Source organism: Excalfactoria chinensis, chromosome 1 (assembly GCF_039878825.1).
Source record: "Excalfactoria chinensis isolate bCotChi1 chromosome 1, bCotChi1.hap2, whole genome shotgun sequence".
In the NCBI taxonomy this organism is placed as follows: Eukaryota; Metazoa; Chordata; class Aves; order Galliformes; family Phasianidae; genus Excalfactoria; species Excalfactoria chinensis.
In genome coordinates, this window is record NC_092825.1 from 10,000,503 (window position 1) to 10,021,662 (window position 21,160).

Consider the following 21,160-nt stretch of genomic DNA (forward strand, 5'->3'; position numbering starts at 1 on the left):
TCTTCATTTCCCTTCTCCAGAGACTCTCCAGTGCCTCAATGACTTGTAGTGAGGTGCCCAAAACTGAACACAGTATTTGATATGCAACATGCTGGCACATTTGAGTATTTGAGATACTTCCCCTAAAGTCTCCTCTTTTTTGTAACCCAATGTAAAAATGCTGTATGTTATCACACTTCACAGGGCACAAGAAAGATGATACATGCATCCAAATAGCAGTGATGTGCCAAACTACAATGGCATAAATAATAAGGCTAGGCACAAAATTTTTCATTAGTCAGTTTATAAAATCACTATTCAGGAAAAGAAAACACACTCAAAACACCAAGGAAAAGAAATAAAATGAGTCCATTATCCAACACAGAATTTGTTTAGACATGAAGGTCTCAGAAAGAAAAGTCTGAGCTTTATTTAATTTGTATTGAGCTCATTGAAATCTCTAATAAATGTTTATCCCACATGAGTTTGAACAAATGCAAATGATTAACATTATCCTTAATTACATCAATTAAGAATAACTGGAACGAACACTCTGAACAAAATAACAATTAATTTTAATTCAAGCACAGTCTAGGAGCAGAACACAGTTTATAAGTCTGAACCTGCATTTAGATCAATGAGATTATACATATGAACAAACATATTTGTGTGTATGCAAAATGGGGCCCTGAGACATTCAAAATCATGGCACTTGACTTGCTGGATCACTGCTGCTGGAGCACGACATCATGTGAAGCCACACTAATAGAGTAAATGTTACATTCATAACAGTAGAATTAAACTAAAGAAAATTTAGCTTAAATGCCAATGTATCAAATTCAATAGGAGCACTGCTGTTGTTCCTTGGGTGAAAATATCTTACCATTTGGTTCCAGCACACAAAAAGTATATGTATATATATATATATATATATATATATATACACACACATAAATATGTGTACATAAAATATAGTGCTTTATATATATACATACATAAAATATGTAAAAACTTGGTGTCAGATCTTGAACCACAGCAAAGGAGGTGAGTCAATGGCGTTAACCTTTTTGACATGTCCATAGGACTCTAGGGATGTCTTCAGTTAAACCATTGCTTCCAAAGCACAATGAGGAAGCTAATACATTAGCTTTCTAAGTGAGAGCAAAACTTCTCTTTGACACTGCTTTTTTCGCATCTCCTTACTTTGCAGTTCCAGCTCATTGCTGGAAAAATAGACTCTTGTGATGTACTATGTAGACTTTGCCCTCATTATTAGTCCTTGGGGATTTTTATGATTCATCAGCTCTAATGCACAATGATATCTACACTACTTCGTTCGCAAGGAACATTAAACACGATGGATTAAAACAAGATAATTTTGTTGGTTTTTTTCCCTTTCTTCCCAAAGGGAGTATACCTATCAATAGGTGAATATGCCTATCAAAATATATTATCTTTTGCTATCAAGTTAAACTTTTCTGGATTAAAATCTATTATAGTACTATTTCCAAACACCAGATTATCAGAAATTGTGTTGTGTTTGATTTTTCTTTTTCTTTGCAGCCTTATGAGGACAAGTTAAAGAAATCTCAAAAAATGCAGAACTCAGGCTCTTGTTCTGAATTCATTGACTCCACAGGACACCTTATGATACTCAGCATCTGTCTCAATGATACTAATTTCAAAGATATGGCATTCAGATTAAATGAAAAAGTAATCCATTTGCACAGATGGCAATGTTTGCTACCTATCTACAGGATGACACACTTCATTAGCCAAATAATTGCACACATTTCCTTGTGGCAGATGGCCTATCAGAGGAAAACTAGGGCTACCTGTTCCCATTTATGCTCTATATCAAGAAAGTGGAACACTTTGATGGACCCTCTGGACCATTAAAATCATTATCTTTGTATTTCTTCCATCTCCAGTATTCTGAAAAATTTTCTCTCTACCTTAAAGGTGATGTATCAGAACACTCCCTAAGGGTTGCCTTCAGTTAAGTGGAGCTAAGGCAGCAAAGAGGCTGGTATGCAAGGAAGAGTCAGAAAGAGAAGCACACAGTATAGAATACAAAGAGTAATGGAGCCTAGGAGTCAGGGAGTAGCTCAGATTACTGAACATCTGTGGGGCCAAACATTGATGAGCACCATCAACAAATGAGTGATTGTGCTATGTGTACACACTATCTCTGCACAAAAATGTATAAACCAATTATTTTAGTAAATCTTTTATTAATTTCATGTTTTACAGTTAGTAGCTTTACATAATAAACTTCACATTCAACACAATTCACATCCCTGAATAGAGGATAGAGAGCAGTTCTGTTGCTTCAGTTTCCATTCTTTGAAGGAACAGAAACATTTAAATCAGAGTATCATGGCTTGTGCTCAAAGGTGTTGTCATTCCCTAGCCTGTGCTCAGATCTAGAACACTGGCAAGGGTCTTTCCTTTGTCTTGTAGTTCCTGGTAGAAGTAAAAGTAAAAGTAGCAAGTTGCATAAATGGCAGAGGGTGGACTAAATTTCAACTGCATTTCAACTTCAGTCCGCTTGAATGTCATTTCAAACTTGTAACAAGGTTCATATAATCAGTTATTTGAAAGTACAATTTCCACAGTGGCCTCTAATGTCAGAAGTGAAGGCCTTTGGAAGTATCAGCTTATTTGAGTTATTCGGTTGGTCTTCTAAAATGGAAAAGCACATTGAATTCCATTTCATGTGGAATCATACCTTTTGTCACTGAATTTTAATATGCTTGACTGAAACTTCATCCTTCACCTACATCTGAAGACTTTTGTTACCTGTAGTGAAATAAAATCAGAATTCAGAATGTGATGAGGTACATCTTAAAAATGGTTCCTTACTGCAGCATAATCTTCTCACTGTAACATTCACATTTGTGCTTGTTTCTACCACTTGGTTATCCTATCCAGGACAGACCTATATTTCATCTCAGTGGGCTAGCTATGTTCTGGAGGTGTTTAGGCTCTCAGTAAGACCAAGAGAAAAAGTGAGAAAACCTATCCAACGCTCTTGATAAGAAATGTAATTTAAAATGAATTCCCTGAACCCCAAACAGGAATATGTCCTGGAAGAGTGCAGGAATCTACAGCTGAATGGCCTTTGTCCCAAGGAAGTACTAGATGGAGCTTCTGAAGTGTTCAACAGCCTTAGATGAAAAGTCTGTTTTCAGGAAGTCACGATAATCATGCTGTCTTTTGGGAAAAGGTAGTGTTGGTTTTCCAGATTTAGTTCCCAGTATCCTCTCCTGGGTATGCTGAGAGCATCCTAAAAGATTTAGGCTTGGAAGAGAATTTGAAAACATTATCTAAATTTATCTAAGATTTTCAACAGAACTGAAATAATAACTGATGAACTGCACTAGCACTTGAAAAATAATAATGGGTAAATATGTAATGATTCTGAACATCTTAAACCCTGAGAAGTAGTTGCTGCTGAGAACTGAGGCATTAGTGCTTACTTACTTATTTCAATTTCTTCGATCTGCATATGAAATAGGAACCCATGAATGCAAGGAACAGCACAGAACCTGAGATGATTAATGCCATCTGAACCACACCCAGTAACTGGACCCGTCCGGTGACTTTATTTCTGAACATTTCTGCTTTTTCATCTCCAATAACAGCAGACTGAAATAGTGCAATAAAAATGTCAGTGAAAGGTAAGTATGCAAAGACCTCACTTGCTGAATACATTCTTGGCATGTGCACATAGTATCACAGAATCATAGAATGGCTTGGGTGCGAAGGAGCCTCAAAGATTCTCTAATTGCAACACCCTTGCCACAGCAAAAGTTGCCAAGCACTAGATCAGGCACTAGATCAGGTTACCAAGGCCCTTGTATACCTCCAGGAATGGAGCATCCACAGCCTCTATAGGCACTCTGTTCCAGCACCTCATCACCATCTTAATGAAAAGCTACCCCTAATCTAAATCTCCCTTCCCCAAATCTCTTCAGTTTAGAACCCTTTCCCCATGTTCTGTAACTACCTATCTGTGTAAAAAAGTTGGTTTCCCCCTTGTTTATAATCTTTCAGAAATTGGAAGGCTGCAATGAAGTCTCCCCAGAACTTTCTCATCTCCAGGCTGAACATGTCCAGCTCCCTCAGCCTGTCTTTGTAGGAGAGGTTTTCCAGCCCTCTGATCATCTTTGTGTCCCTCCTATGGACCCTCTCCAACAGCTCTTCATCTTTTCTGAGCTGGAGGCCCCAGACCTGGATACAGTACTCTAAATGGGATGTCATGAGGGCAGTGCAAACAGGGACAATCCCTTCCCTCACCCTACTGGCCACCCCTCCTGTGATGCAGCTTGGGGTATATTTGGGCTTTCTGCCTGCAAGCACACACATCATAGCATATATTTAATTGATCAATTTCAGGGCATCAAGATAGAAAACATCTTCTTGTTTGTTTGTGCTTTTTTAACAGTGAATGTATGCAGAAGATATACTAACCTCATTTAACCAAAGGATAGGGAAAACATAAGGTTTCTGAACTTTTGATAAAGCCCTGGAATGAGAAAATAGAAGGTACAGAATGTTACTGTTAGCTTGTTGCATTTACCCAGTCTCTACTTAACCATTTCTTCACCTCCACTAACAGTTCTATCTCCCAGACATACTTCTATAGCACAGATTTGGATTGAAAAAATAAGCCTAGAATTAGTAATAATCATTTCACATATCAGGAAATTATCTCCTTCTGTCTAGTCTTCCATATGCAAGCAGTCAGAAGAAAGAAATGCTGGACACATGGACACATCAATGTGTTGGAATAAGGGTCTGAAAATCTGAGGTATTCACCAAAGAGATGTCCAGAAGCTGTACATATGTACATTTGGGCCAATGAAAGAAGAGAAAAAGAAAGAGGACCCTTTACCCTTCTGACAGAATCCAACCAGTGACAAAGAACACATAAATTATTTCTCTCGTTGAATTTATTACAGAAAAATATATTTTCCCTTCTATTTCATTCTTTACTTGAGTTTTGTAAGGATGTTATTTTTAAGAACAAGCTGCACTGTAAGCTTCTATGGGGAAATCAGATATGTGTCAATATACTTAGGCAGTGCCTTGCATAAGAAGGCTGCTCTTTCACTGAAATTTATATTCTCTGGGAAGTTGTGAAGTTTTTGCAAGACACAGGAAGAACTTTGGTGAAGTTTTCTCATTCCTTCTTTTCCCATTTCTACCATTGTACTTTAACATCAAATGAATAAAAACAAAATAATGAAAAAATACTTACTCAATTTTTGTTGAAGGCGTCACAAGAAGGTTTACTTGCAGTCTTTTGGCAAACTGCAGTGTAAAACCAGTGGTCTAAAAAATGGAAAAAAAAGAGTCCACAATTTATTTATTTTTTAAAAATTGGTTGCACAAATACATAAATTGAATGCAGAAATTGGTGTAAATTTAATTGGCATAGGGCAGAAAACACTTGCATCAGAACAAACATATCTTAACAAAGGTCAGATCTTTTTTTCATCTCCTTTTCAACTCTGTTCTCCAAAAGCCTCTTATCAGATTTAGAAAACTTGAGTTGATATCTTTATTTCACATGAAGGGAACAAATCTTGACTGTAGAGTTCATCAAAGTTTACTAGCTTAATGCAAAATTACATGACTATAAGCTACTTTAGGAAAAAGTCCTGAATTTTTACATTTTCATTCAAATTCAGAGCAAAATAAAATTTTGAAATATTAGAATTCATCACACTATTCATACAGCATTAACTCCTGTAAGAATATCAATCACTGGAACAGAAGTAGAGGTAAAACTGGAGGCAAAGAAAATCAGAAGTGCCAGTCTCATTAGTTTAGAAGCTCTGTTGTGTAACCAGAGTCACAGTGATGATACAAGTTCTGTTCTAGTATCAGGCAAATCGTTGCACTTCAGACTTTAGCAGATTTCTTGGAAATAATCTGATCTTCATCCATTTATTATGGATAAGTTGAAATAGTTATTATACAAAAATTGTTAACTATTGAAACAGTAGTATAAAAGGAACAGAAAAAGAATTTTTATGAAGCAGTTGAAAGTTGTAGATAATAAACATGCTTCAAAACTTTGTGGAATTTATTTAATCCCATGTTCCCAATGCAAAAGAATCAAAGCTTATTTTTCTGACTTTGAATGTCAAAATAAGACCAAGTTTGGTCTAATTTTCCCCTGCTAAAAGCTTAACACCTTTCTGAGCAGAAAAAAAAGGAAAAAAAAAAAGATCACAAAAATACAGTATTCTCTGCTTGTCCCTTGGGTAAAAGACTGAGTTAGAAATATGAAATATTTGTACTTACAGGCTCTACATCTAGAAATGTCTCATGCTCCTCCTCATTTGGGCTCAGTCCTTCGACATCATGCAATATAGAATCACTTGCATGAAGAAAATGTGGAAGAGAGATATACACTGGTCTTCCTATTTGAAAATAAATAAATGAAAAAATCAGTTGAATCATTAAGCCCTGTTTCAGTGCTCATATTCTGAAGCTATTTTCTATGCATACATGATTTGTTATGCAGACAGAAACAATCCTGAAAAACATCATTAATATCTCCTCTGCCTCCACCAGAATAAATTGAGATTTTTTGTGATTCTACTCTCATGATGAGAGTTTGCATGGTGTAATAAGTTGTGTTTACAAATCCTGCTTCCTTGTGTCTATGTTGTGGAGCCTGGAGTGCTCCTAGCTCCACACTGAGGTTAGGACCTGTCTCTGTGGCACCCTATGTTCATGATCTTGTTTCAGTATAAAGCAAGCCTGAATGCAACTCACGCTGCCCATACTTCACCAAAAGCAGGTTGTGTATATTTTATTTGTACCAATGCAGAATTAAGCCAGTGGTGTCTCTCACTTTATTCATGTGCATATGATTGTGTACACACCCACACAAGTGTGTGTGAATTATCATAAATAAAAGGACTGTGACTTTCTATAGCTTCTATATAGTTCCTATATATAGTTCTATTCCTTTCCTTTCTATGTGTATTCCTGAGAAGTTCAGTAGGCAATCTGCAGTATCATGGTTTTTTCTTCATAGTGCCATTCAAAATAGAGAAATATTATAGCCATGAGGCTATAATAAGGGAAATGAGGCTACAGAAATGGAAAGCTTTCATCTGTAGCCTGTGGAAAATTGTGCAGATAAACACAAACGTCCTGGACACTAGGGCAACATTTCAGCTACAGGACACATTCTTTCTGCCCAGATAGCATGTTTGGCAGTACCATGTCCCTGCCGTACCTGCTTTGCAGGAGCTAATATCTAGGACTCCAGCCAGTGTGCAGTTCTGTGATATAACCTGATCTGTACAGAAGCAATAGTTATCTCCAACTTCAGTTGGTGATGCAAATGCTTCGCGAGGAACTGTGAAACGATACAGTGGAATTCCCTTCACGGTCTTAGTGGTCTGGTAAACTCCATAGATTGATCTGAATATAAAAGAGGAGAAACATCACTTGGTTTGAAAATCCAAATTTTGCCTCTTAAAAGAAAGAAGTACTTCACAGAACCCACGTTCAGCAGTTTGAAAGGGCGTTCCTCAGTAATGAAGATTATTCAGATCTGCTTTCACAAGGGGGTGTTCTCACCCACAGATAAACACAGTAAGACACAAGAAGGCAGATTAAGATACCAATAAAGAATATATACAAATGAATAAACTAACATCTCCTTTTTAGCATGCTTTTCTACAGTTGCTATTACAATGAAATGTCTGATTTTTATTTGGACTACGTTAGAGATAGTTACCAATATATATGCTCTTGATTACGGTATTTTCCTGATCTGATGATAAAGATCTAAGGTTTATGGTGCTGGCAGCATATTGGATATAACCTTACTCCATTGTGTATGAGCCAAAATACCACTTCAAACTGTTTTGCCGCTACATTACGAAATAGTAAAGAGATATAGTTGGTATGCAGTAATCTAACCAAGGCAGCAACACTTTGTATTGCAGCCAAAGGAAAGAAGGATTCAGGCTCTTGCAGCATGGTCAGAAACCTTTTCCATGGCCTTGTTTCATCCCAGACCTCTGGGAGGTTGTTATTGCCCTTCTTTGTTCATTAATTGTGAGAACTACTTGGCCAGAGGTATCTCTCAGACTATGCCCAATTAATATAAAGGATTTTACAATTTCTGCATTACAAGTTTTCTTTCCCATAGCCTGAGAAATATTGTCCAGTTTTAAGATACAACTACGTCACAAAAAAAAAAAAAAAAAAAAAAAGTGCATGTAAAAACACTGATCTTTAAAAGCAAACAATTCACAAAGCATATGATCTACTTTATCCCTTCTTAATAGGAAGCAGATGTTTCCAGGCAGCAAAATAAATACTGCGATCGAACCTCCCAAAACAAATACACTCTGATGCCCTTAATATCTCTTTATATTGATTTAAGATATCCCACTGGAGAACTCAGGGACACCAGATAACCATAACAGAAGAAGCATGCTGAAAAGCCATCAGCATGGAATGAATTAAGCAGGTTAGTTTGTTTGTAAATACATAAAATATGTAAAAAATAGACTGTGGGAAAACAATTTTAGTTATCTAGTGGCTGACAGCAGCTTCTCCTCTGCACAGATGGTGTTCAGCAAAAATTGTCAAAATGGGTCCAGCCAGTCCCTGCAGAGGGGCAAACTGCCAGATCAGACCACATAGGCAGGTGAGGGGCTATCCTGATACTAAAAGATCAAGTCTTTGAACCACGTGGGTTTCAATGTCTGTAACAACTCATAGCAGTATCTTCCTCCTGTAATAAGCAAAGGCATTCCTGAATTACACACCTGTAACTCTCTGAAATGAAACACACCATAAATAGCTTACTACTTGACACAAGTGAAAGTGGTACAGTTAAGCTCATGAGCACAGCTCACACATTAAGTCATGTTTAAATGAAACAGTTATGCGAAACTTCCTCAGCAATCTAAATTCCAGCAGAGATCCCTCTGAAATAAAAGCGCACTGGGTGGCACACAACCATGCACAGCTGAAAGGGGCCAGCGTACCTGCAAATGTCAGAGGAGAAGAAGCGCAGTACCTGGTTCTTCTTAACAAATGGAGGAAATGATGCCCCATCTGTGAAAAAAATAAACAACATGTTCATTAATTTCTAGCTCAATGCTCAGATGTTACCTTCCCACAAAACAAACAAATAAATAAATAAATAAAAATGTAGGGAAAATATTTATGTAAGTTATTGTACAATGGCAAGTACTCCACAAAACTGTTTTTGAGAGTGAGCCAAATAATGGCAGCTATTTATTTATTTTTTTTCCAAATTTGATATTCTATTTATTCTCAGAAAGAGCAGGGATGCACTGGCACAGGATACCCAGGAAGGCTGTGGGGGTCACTGTCCCTGGAGGTGTTCAAGATATGGCACTGAGGGATACAGTCTGTGGGCATGGTGGCATGGCTCGGGGTTGGACTGGATAATTCTAGAGGTCTTTTCCAACCTTAACAATTCTGTGATTCTATATCATTTGTCTGTTGTGGTAAGACAACAGAAATGGTTTCAAAGTAACAAAAGGGGTTTAGATTGGATATAAGGAAGGATTTTTTTACACTAAGGGTGGTGAGGCATTAGAACAGGTTGTCCAGAGAGGCAGTGAGTACTCCATTGCCTCATCTTTGGCAACATTCAAGGTCAGGGTGGACCAGGCTCTGAGCAACCTCATTTAGTGGTAGGTGTCTCTGTTCATTGCAGAGAGTTTGGATTAGATGACCTTCAAATTTCCCTTCCAACTCAAGCTATTCCAGCACCAGGAAGGTACTCTCCCCCTGTACTCAGCCCTTCTGAGGCTACATCTTAAATACTGTGTTCACTTTTGGGCCCTTCACTACAAGAAAGACATTGAGGCCCTGGAGCATATCTATAGAAGGGCAACAAAGCTGTGAATTTTCTGGAGCACAAGTCTTATATGCACCAGATGAGGGAACAGGGAATGTTTAATCTAGAGAACAGAAGGCTCAGGGAGACCTTATTGCCCACTACAATTGACTGAAAGGAGGTTGTGGTGTGGAGGGAGGTCAACCTCTTCTCCCAGGTAATGGTGATAGGAAAATAGGAAATGACCTCAAGTTAGATGTTGGGAAAAAATTCTTCTCCAGAAGAGTGGTTAGGCAGTGGAATAGGCTGCCCATGGAGGTGGTGAAGTCACTGTCCTGGAAGTGTTCAAGAAAAATTCTGATGTGGTACTAAGGGACATGTTTCAGTGGGCAACAATGGTGGCAGGTGAGCAGTTGGACTAGATGATCCTGATACTCTTTACCAACATCCATGATTCTATGATTCAGTGATTCTGTGATCATCAAATCCATAAAAAACAGAGGATAAAAATTCCATTTCTACTTAATACAAATCCCAATACATGCTGCCATTGCTTCAGAGTATGTGTAGTCTAAAGCTTTCTAGAGATGCTTGGGTTCGCTTGCTGGCACCTAGTGCCAGCTGGCACCTAGTGCTTATAAGAAATGCAGCTTTAGTCTTCAGAAGTGCCTATTTAATAAAAAGTTCTGAACATTTTCCACTCAAAACTGCTCAGTTGGAGCTCATGGGAGACAAGCACAAGACAGCCAGAGGAAGAGCTTTTTCCTGATTTCTTTCTCCCATCTGACATGAAAAGAGCAGGTTCCTCTTTAGAACATACTTATGCATTGCATGCAACTAGTGTTGAGTAAGAGAAGTCTCAGCCATTTTCAAGCAAGGTGTTGTAATGATCTTTTAACCAGTACATTTGTAACTTCTTGCCACAACTCAGTTTCTTAGTCAGCAATTCTAACCAAGAAATGGAAAACATCTGTGATAAATTTGAATCTAGTTGGCAAGAGCCAGAATGCCAAGTTACACACTGCTGCTTGCCCACTGCTGACAGAAGCACTTTTCCTTAAAGACAATCCAAGATTGTCCTGGAGACACACTCTATTGTAAAATCTTGGCAGTGTTGGAATGTTTGAAAATAGAGGCTCATTTCAAACCATGTAAGTATGCTTATTTAGTCTTTTTTCTCATTGTTTACTTTTACTCGGAAAACATGCTGTGCTCTGGTGTGAAGACTTACAAGATGCAAAAGAATTGTCACATGACATTTTAAACCTGCTGATTCTCTAAACACGTTCTCTCCTTAGCAGACACACTGAGTGCTCATATAAACTGTGCAATGACCTTTGCCAACAACGAAACTCTCCTCACTTTCAAAGGACAGAAGCACTCAGTCCTGCTACCTGAGTATGTTTATTCCATCAAGTGTGGAGAAAGATAAAGAAAAAGCTGACAGTGGGAAAACAAATGGATTTCATGTTTCATAATAAGAAAGGTAAATTCCAGAACCTAAGAAAACATTGCTTCTAATAAAATTGCTCCACAAAAGAAGAAATTGCTCTCAGTTCACAGCCTTTTTGTAACTCAGATTCTTGGGAAGTATTGAAATAATTCAAAATGAACTGCCAGTTTCACTCATTTATACATTAAACCATACTGTGTGTGTATGTGGAGGGAGAGGGGGGGATGGATCATGGTTACAGTTAGGATTACCTTTCTTCTTTATCCATTTTCTCTTGCTACTACTGTTGTCACATTAATTTTGTTTCCTATCTCAGGAAAAACTTTTCTGTCCATTCTGGTACATCTAATCTTATTATTCAACAATGCAAAAGAATATACATTACTAAAAGGAAAATATGCTGTTTTTCAAATGCTATACCAAAGAAAAAAGAATCTTGCTTATATTGTAACAGGGAGATAGTGGAAATAGTTAGCTAGATCTTTCCTTGTTCTTCTTCCTCATCTACTTTAGCTGAAGTGACTTTAAGTATATATAAAATAGTGTATAAAATAGTGTATGATGATGTATAATATATAATAGAGACACATATATGCATACATAGTAGCAGCAGTATGTATACATTTGTATTTATATACAGACATTTAATGGGCAGAATACAGGACTCAAAACTCAGGGGACTCAACTTAATACCTCAAATATCGCAATATTAGCTGTGTCTTGCAATATTAAGAAATTACTTGAAGTTTCAAAAAGCTTTAATAGACTCACCAGTGCCGTTAACCAAATCACAGTAACCTTCCCAGTAAGAAAGATTCCTTTAACATAAAAAGAAAGTCATGCTTCATGAATTATACCATGTAAATCATATCAATAATACAAAGCTTCACTGTTCTGTTATAAGCCTGATTCCTTCGCAATGGCACAGGACAGAAATAAATTCTATTCAGACAAACTATATGATACAGTAGAACAGGATAAATGGGATATATCTATTTAATTACACAAGGCAGAAGCAACTACTTGTAACAAAGAATAACTGTCTTAAATCCAAGCTCAGAATAACAAATAGCCTGGAGATCAGTCAAGCTTTCCTTGAATTATTTATGATTTTCTATTTAACTATAGCTCTTAGTGAGGCATGTTTTAAAAACCACACCTTGAAATTATGTGCATTTTTTCTTATATACAACATCACGATACCTTTTGTTTTTATAACTTTCAATTATTGCCGTTTTGCTTATGTCTTCTTTCCCAGTATACACTCTGTAAAGTCCATCAGATGTCCCATTATACTGTAACAGACACAAGAAGGAATAACAAAAGCAATGTCAGGTTTTTCATCCTCACAGCAGCAGCCTTATCTTTTATTCACAGAATTGTAACTGTGTAATTATCTCTTCTATGCTTTCACTTACCGGGTAGAAGACTCCTAGAACTGGGTTCAAGGGGAAGGGAACCTTGCTTAGGAAGGGATCCTTGTATCCCCAGAGTATTTCTTTCACTGTTCTGTTCTGCAGCATGTTTGATTTAGAAGATTTAATCCAGGTATTTAAAAGTAGTTGGATGAAATTATTTGTATACAGGGCAGGTGCAGCCTACAACAGCAATAAAATTGATGTTTGGGTGAAAAATAGAGATCGACTTCAAGAAATCTCTGGCAAAGTTGGTAGGTAATTACAACTCATTGTAAGTTAAATTTTTACTTACAACACTCATTAACAATACAGTTGCTGGATATAACTTAACATAAAACCAGACAATTTGTCTTCACTGTTCGCACGAGTTTTACGAGATTATCCTTAAACTCTTTGAACTTCAAGTCCCAGTGCATATTACATGTACTGTACCACTTCTGGTTTTGTTACCCATTGTGTCTACATGTCACGTACACCAGCTTTGTGCTGGCTGTGGTTTAAACTTAAAATGGTGATAAAATTATGCTATCAACAATATGACTGTAACCTGCATAAAAACAATCAACTGCTTAAGTACCATTATTTTTTACTCAGAAAGTATACATTTCTGCCCTGAAAGAATACATTTCTGAAAGTAACACATCCTTTCTGGAAAGTTTTAATCCTACATAACAGATGAACTTTTCTATTCCAATGAAGAATGATGTGGTATTTTACCAGCAGTAATTGCAACAAAATTTTCCAGAAGCATAAACACATTCCTACGTCCATCAGAAAGCTTGTGGAAAACAAGTAGAAACAATCTAGGTTGGTTCATGTGGTGAATCAGGAAATGATGACAATTTTGACAAGTAAATCATAGAATCATAGATAGAATGGTTTGGGTTGGAAGGGACCTTTAAGACCACGCAGTTCCAACCCCCTGCTATAGGCAGGGACACCTCCCTCTAGACCAGGTTGCTCACAGCCCCATCCATCCTGACCTTGAACACCTCCAGGGTGGGGGCATCCACAGCCTCACCGGGCAACCAGTTCCAGTGTCTCAACACCCTCACAATAAAGAATTTCTTCCTAATATCAAGTCTAAATCTATCCTCTTCCAGTTTAAAACCATTTCTGCTTGTCCTGTCACTACACATTCTTATGAAAAGTTCCTCCCCAGCTTTCCTGTAGGCCCCCTTCCGGCAATGGAAGGCCACTATAAGGTCCTGAAGTTTTCTCTTCCCCAGGATGAATCTGTGTAAAAAAATTATCTCTCTTTGAGCAAGCTCAGCCTAGGCTCTACAGGATCTTTCTGTATTCAGTGCTACACAGAAGGCAATGGAAGAGTCACAGCCTGTCAGAAAGTTGAACTGCTCTCTATTTTGTTTTCATTTTTTAAAATCTCCCTTAACCCACAAATCTTTCACTGTCTAAATTCAAACTCAGAGCAAGTGGCAAGAATGGATATGGAAAGATTATGAGATAGAGATGTGGATTCAGTTCCTCTCACAGTTAAGCAGGAAAAATGTCTCCCTTGATTTCTTAATCAGTATTTTCACCACAAGGTTATGAAACAGAAGGTGGTCTTTACTAATCTGTCAACGGAGCTAGGCAGGGCCTCTGTGGAAATTTAGACTTATCTCAGTTTTGTTCTGAACACAAAAATGGAGCTTGAGTAATCTGCCCTGACATGGCTACTTCCAGGCAGGAGCCTATGTTTAGATTCATAGAACTACATGGTTCAAAATGTGGGAAATGAGCAGTGTTTGTGAATGCCTGGAGAAGAGGAGGCTCAGGGGAGACCTTATAGCTCTCTATAACTTCCTGAAGGGAGGTTGTGGTGAGCTGGGGGTTGGCCTTTTCTCTCGTGTAGACAGTGATAGAACTAGAGGGAATGGTTTCAAGCCGCGACGGGGAGGTTCAAGCTGGACATTAGGAAGTATTTCTTCTCGGAAAGGGTAGTCAGGCATTGGAATGCACTGCCCAGGGAAGTGGTAGAGTCACCGACCATGGGAGTGTTCAAGAAACATTTGGATGTTGCGTTGAGGAATATGGTTTAGCTGGGAAGTATTGGTAATGGTTGGACTAGATGATCTTCTAGGTCTTTTCCAACCTGAAAAATTCTGTGATTCTGTGATTCTGTGATTCTGTGCCATGGCACGAAGGACTTTGATTCACCAGAACAAAAACAGCTCTCTGAAAGGAAGATGCTAGTTCAGATTAGAACATAGACAATTGGCCATTATTTCTTGTTGATACCAATCACCTCTTTATTCTAACACTAGCACCCACTCTCACAGTTGTCCTGAAAACTCACATGCAGGTACCACAGTGTCGTAAGGAGACAATCCAGCAACACAGTCAGGGCTGATAATAACTCTTTACCACACAAAACTTGCATAGAAGGATGTTTTTTGTTGTATTCTCTCCAAGCTGGTGACTTTCCTTTCATTGGCAAGAACAAGTTAGTATTCTTTTATAGATGAAATTACCCTGGGCATATAAAGAAATCTTAATGCAAAGGCAACTTGTCTTTGGAATGTGCATTATTAATGCTAAATTCTCCTCTTTTTCCTCCAGTACCTCTACATTTAAATGTGGATATTATGGATTCATTTCTTGACTTACAACAACAGCGAGGTTGAGGCACGTGATGGTGTCATTTTCTGTCCCAACAGACATATCAGGTTCAAAACGAGCAGCGTTAGGCAACATATAAGATATAGTGCCATTAGAGTCTTCTGTGATATTTTCTTTGGGTAAATATCGCACCCTTGAAATACAAAATAAAAACAGAATATTTTAAAACCTGATTTTTGCATCAACATATAATCAGACCTGACTGAAAAAGTTTTCTTTGAAAACTTTTGAAAATGAATGTTCACCATTTTATAACCACTAAAAAGATTCTAAACTTTCATTTGAATATTTGTAAACATGTATTATGTATTTCTCTTGTAAACATTTCCTTAATGCCTAATGCATTTTTGTTTCACACTAAAATCTGAACAATTCTTAAATTTTTGTATCAATAATCAACTCTGTATCTTTCTGTATTCTGTTCTGAGTTAGTTAAGTTTCAACACATTTTTTCTAAGATTTTTAATTGTTGCATGCTATTAGAAGGGAATAATAAACACTCTTGATATTTGATGTGGTAGGCTTGTGTTCCAAAGAAAGAGAGGTTAAATCTATAATGGAAATTACTTCATTAAGATTTCATAACCCCATGGAGATCTACAAGCAGACTTTCAACACCACTAAGAAACATAAAAGCCCTTCTCCTGAGTGTCTTTAAGTGCCTATATTTCTATTAATCAACCACTGAGGCACAGATTTCCAAGATGTTGCACTCCTAGCTCTGTCTCAGCTCTTTATGGGTCCATCTTCTTGTTGACCCTTCTGTGGGGGTGGCACCCAGCAAGAGTTGTATGGGTTAGGGACCCATACTGTGGGACCATGAAGTTCATACTGGCTCCATTCTGGGATGGATTCATGATCCATCAGATCTTACAGCCTGGATGTGGAGGGAACAGAAATTTCAGAGCACACTTATCTACTGTACAGTTGTAACCAGTGCAGGTGGACTACAACCCTCAGGCAGCTGGATTGCTTCTCAGAAATGGTTTGAGTGCATGCCACTTTAATTAAATGCCTCCTGTGTAAAGTAGCTATCTAGAAGTTAAGAGGTTTGTTTCTATTGTCACATGTAACTGGAAACAAAAGACTTAAAGTTTTCCACTTCCAAAGATAATCCTGGGTATAACTACCGTATCAAGATCAGTCATTCTACTTTGCAATTAGTAATTAACAATTCAAAGGGAGATTGGGAAAGAGACACAGTGTTCCAGACATTCAAGTAGACTGATTTCTCTGATACTGGAGTGTATCTTTCACTTCATAGGTGAGCATGAGTGCAGCAGTGAGAAGAGTAATGAACATCATTTCTTAAATAGCTTTATCTACACATTAGGTAAAGACCTACTCCTGAGAGGATACGAACTCCCACATTGTAGTCTGTTTAGTGAGAATTCTTCAGCAGCAGTATTTTTTAACTGTTTAGTTCCTAACCCCTGTGTGATCATTTCCTGTGTTACGTGTATGAACCAGGTAATGTATTCCCAAGCAATGTATGCACCAAGATATTCCAATGAGAAATTAATCTATTAGGCACTTAAGCACCTCGCCTTTAGATGCTGCAATCCAAAACCATCTTTGCAAATATTTTATACACCCCCAAAGAATATTACAGCAAGAGTGCTAGTAACAGGTGGGCACTAACTGAGCTTAATGATTTCGGAAGCATCATCTGGTCCTATGTAAACTTCAGACTTAAAATCAAGCAAAAGTTTAATTAAAAGCTTTCTTGAAAGAGGGTGGACTGTTGCATTCTGCCCGTAGATAGTGTGTTAAATAAATAAATAAATAAATAAAGTTATTCAGAGAGAAATTTGGGAATGAAAAATCTATACACTAAAAATAAATCATAAAAGTTCAATAAAACAAGACACTTTATTAAAAAAAAAGTATGTTTGATAACATACTTATTGCTGATAAGACAGTCTCTCATTTTCAAGGCACCTGGTGTACTTCTCTAAGAGGTGGGCAAACACTGAAAAGCTACAAATGCATCACGCCTATGTGTTTTTATGGTAAACACCTCCCCACTTGGCAGTCATTTTTCACAAGCACAAATAGCTTCATACCTGGATACCTACTTTATATTCTTTTTCCAAATGTGAAACACGGTACAGAGAGTGCTTGTGATTACTTTGCAATGCTGCAAATGTTTAGGCATTTTTTACAATTCTGACTAAAATAGGATTCTGGGCTTTCCATAACCATTTTTAACTCAGCAGAATTTTCTCTAACAGAACTTCTGATATGACATACATATCATTGATCTGGGGACTCTGCTTACCTGTATGTGTAAGGTCCTCTTTGTTCAAGTTTTGGACGTGCTCCCAAATTCAAAACCTCTGATGGATTTTCCACATTAAAGATCCAAAACTGCCTGTAAACAGAGCTTCCTGGCACAAGCCAATTATCATATGCTATGGTACCATTTGAAATGACTGCTTCCTAAAGGGGAAAAAAACATTTAAGATTAGCAACAAAAACAAACCAACCAAACGAACAAAAGACTGACAAGCAGTGTTTACTTTCCAAATAACTATAGAAGGTTCCCAAGAAAACAGAAAAAAAGCTGCTTTATCATCAAGAAAAGGCATAGAGCACACACACATTTGGGTAGCATGTGAAGGCAGACTGACAAAACTAAGTCCCTCTAAAACCAATGAGCACAAAGCTGATATAATTACTACTGTAGCCTGTAGAAAGCTTTCCTACTGCTGTGGATGTGCATCACCTTAGTTTCCACTCTCCAAGTCCACTGATAACTTGTAAGAAGAAAGTCTTTTATTATCTGAATCTTATCCAACTGTTTTCAAAGTCCATAAACTACTTTTTATATATTTGCCAGTATCCCATGGGAGATGATAAGCATTCTCTGATCACAGCACCGACATATGCACTAAGTCATTTCACAGCCAGGGAAAGTGAATAATGCTCATGTAGGGCTATCTTATTTATTTATTTATTTATTTATTTATTTTGTCAGTGAATTCTTGTGACTGAGACTGACACATTCTGAAATCTCTGTTTCATTAGGGAGGTTTCCCAGGTTCGGAAGATGAGAACAGAATAGAAATATAAGTAACAGGCAGGACATTGGGAATAGTTATGGAGAGACCATCAGCTTTATGTGCGTAGCACTCAGCCTTACTATGAAAAATGCATATTGAGTACTGAAAAGTGAAAATAAGTGAATATAAGAGTTTGAAGGTATATTTCCCATATTGACAGAGGTATATCAGCACTATCTGGTCTACATTAGACTTCTTTCTATGTAATTTTCAAAAATACTCAGAATAATGGATTTTTCTAAATCCATTGGAGGTAAAAATTTAGAAAAGGTTTTGCAATAGGCAGTAAACTCTAATCAGCCTATCTCCAACCTACAGCGTGCTTTCTAGCTGAGTTGTGCAATATTGTTAAGTTTTAGAGTTCACAAAGATACAGAAAAGAAAAAAAAAAAAGAAAAAAAAAAGACATTTTAAATTACAATTTAAATTTCCTAGATTTTCTTTATATCTTCATTTTCTGATTCTAGAGTTTGTTTAGTGAATACCATAAAAAAAGGAAGAGTACTAATTAAGAACTGCTGTTTCAGAAATCAATGTGACATCTTGGAGAACTCCTGACACAGACCATGTTTTGCCTGAGGAAAGGCTGTTTCTATGGTGGAGCTGCAAATGCCTTGCTGGTAGCATAAAGCATTGAGCTTGTCCAAATTTCTTGTATAATTCATGTACATTTCTGTGCTAGGGGAAGGAAAAATTTCCACAGCAAATGTGCTATCAGCCTGAGGGCTTGCGCTCAGACTTGACAGCTACAATTCCCTTCAACCTTGTTTTGCAAACCCCAGGAAGCTAAGGATTGTTCCAGCTGTGATCCTGAGAGGGGAAGGCCATTCCCTTGGTGAAGAGAGATTTTGCATGATTTGGAAATTAGCTTTTCAAGTTTTGTGGATAATTATTCCAAGGATCTGGGAGAAACAAGTCAATATAAAGACTGAAGGCTGGAGGCTGTCAAATATGATATCCATCTAAAAGAAGGGCAGGAAGAAGGATTTGGGGAATTACAGGCCTGTCAGCCTGACCTTGCTGCCAGGGAAGGTCATGGTGAGGATCATCTTGTGTGCTACCACACAGTACATACACAACACTAGAGTGAACACACCCAGTCAGCATGGGTTTATGAAAGGCAGATCTTGCTTGACTAACCTGATCTCCTTCCGTGATAAGCTGTCCCATTTAGTGGATGAAGGAAAGGCTGTGAATGTTGTTTACTTGGAGTTTAGCAAGACATTTTATACAGTTTTCCACAGCCTTCTGGAGAAACTGGCTACTCATGGCTTGGATGGATGTACTGCTCTCTAGGCAAAGAATTACCTGGATAGCCTGGCCCAAAGGTTCATTGTGAATGGAGTTAAATCTCACCAGTAGCTGCTCACAAGTGCTGTTCTCCATGGCTCAGCACTGGGGTCAGTCCTGTTTAATACTTTTATCAGTGACCTTAATGAGAGGATTGAGTACACCATCAGTAAGTTTGCAGATGATACCATTTTGGGTGGGATTGTTGATCTGCCCAGGGGCAGGAAGTCTCTGCAAGAGGGATCTGGGTAGGCTGGATTGATGGACTGCATTTAATTGTATGGCATTCAACAAGGGTAAGTTGTGGGTGGAATACTTGGCTCATTACAATCCCACGCAGTGATACAGGCCTAGGGAAGAGTGGCTGGAAAACTGCCCAGCAGAAAAGGACATGGGAGCCCTGGTCCATAGCCAGCTGAACGTGAACCAGCAGTGTGCCCAGGTGGCCAAGAAAGCCAATGACGTCCTGGCTTGCATTAGAAGTAGTGTGTCCATCAGAACTGGGGAAAGGACTGAGAACTATCAGGCTGAGTTTAGGGCTCCTCACCTGAAGAAAGATATTGAGTTGTTTGAATATGTGCAGAGAAGAGAAATGAAGCTGTTGATAAGACTAGAAAACCAAGACATATGAGGAGCAGCTGAGGGAACTGAGACTGCTTAGTTTAGAAAAAGGGAGGCTGAGAAGACCTCATTGCTCTCTACATCTCCTTGACAGGAGGTTGCACTGAGCAGTGTGTTAATTCTCCCTTCTCAGGTGGCAAATGATAGAACCAAGGAAATGGCCTTAAGTCACCATAGAGGAGGTTTAAATTGGATATCAGAAATAATTTATTAACAGGAAGAGTGTCAGGCATTAGAACAGACTCCAGAGGAAGACTGTGGAGTCACCATCCCCTAAGACATTTTAAAAGTGTGTGGACATGGTTTTGCAGTGAGCTTGTAGTGCCAGGTAGATGATTGGACTTGATAATCTTTAAGATCTTATCCAAACTTAATCATTCTACTTTAGTGTAGTCTAGTCTATTCATGTGCAGCTCAGCCTGCTCAGGGTCTGCTTGTGTATTGTACTCAGCAAGGTATTTGGATGGGAGTACAGGCAAGAATTTCACCTCCTGCTTCTTTGCAACTGGGACAGGGAAATGCTTAATCATAGAATCAAATTAAGAATCTCTGGCAGCTAAGAGAAGACATGTTATAGCATGTAACAGGCACAAAATGAATAGAGGAATTGCAACCTTGGGATAAGATTTGAAAGCAATGTTACTGGCTTCTTAAAACCTTTAAGGTTTCCCTCCACTCACCCCTCCTATGTCTTACAACCCATTGCTAGGTGTTATAGCTGCACAGAAGGACACACTGACTTCCCCATCACTGCAGGTATTGCTCAGAGACGTTGGACCTCTTCTTCCGTCCTTGAAAGGCACGGAAGTAGCATCCTATCTTACCCCAGCTTTAGACATTTGGAGCACTTTGA

At 38.1% G+C, this 21,160-nt stretch overlaps 1 protein-coding gene across 3 annotated transcripts in view; it reads right to left on the minus strand.

Annotated features, from left to right (window-relative positions):
- Positions 1-1,521: 1,521 nt before the first annotated feature.
- The window catches only part of CD36 (CD36 molecule (CD36 blood group)), a 38,476-nt gene continuing 18,837 nt past the window's right edge, over positions 1,522-21,160 (minus strand). For all 3 annotated transcript variants that reach the window (XM_072347958.1, XM_072347966.1, XM_072347952.1), the window contains exons 3-14: positions 17,613-17,773; positions 15,320-15,464; positions 12,710-12,889; positions 12,495-12,586; positions 12,063-12,109; positions 9,015-9,084; positions 7,244-7,431; positions 6,298-6,416; positions 5,246-5,319; positions 4,456-4,510; positions 3,466-3,630; positions 1,522-2,781 (exon numbers count right to left, since the gene is read on the minus strand). In XM_072347958.1, the coding sequence (XP_072204059.1) occupies positions 3,466-3,630; positions 4,456-4,510; positions 5,246-5,319; positions 6,298-6,416; positions 7,244-7,431; positions 9,015-9,084; positions 12,063-12,109; positions 12,495-12,586; positions 12,710-12,889; positions 15,320-15,464; positions 17,613-17,773 (1,296 nt within the window). In that variant the 3' untranslated portion in view covers positions 1,522-2,781. The remainder of the gene's footprint in view (positions 2,782-3,465; positions 3,631-4,455; positions 4,511-5,245; positions 5,320-6,297; positions 6,417-7,243; positions 7,432-9,014; positions 9,085-12,062; positions 12,110-12,494; positions 12,587-12,709; positions 12,890-15,319; positions 15,465-17,612; positions 17,774-21,160) is intronic.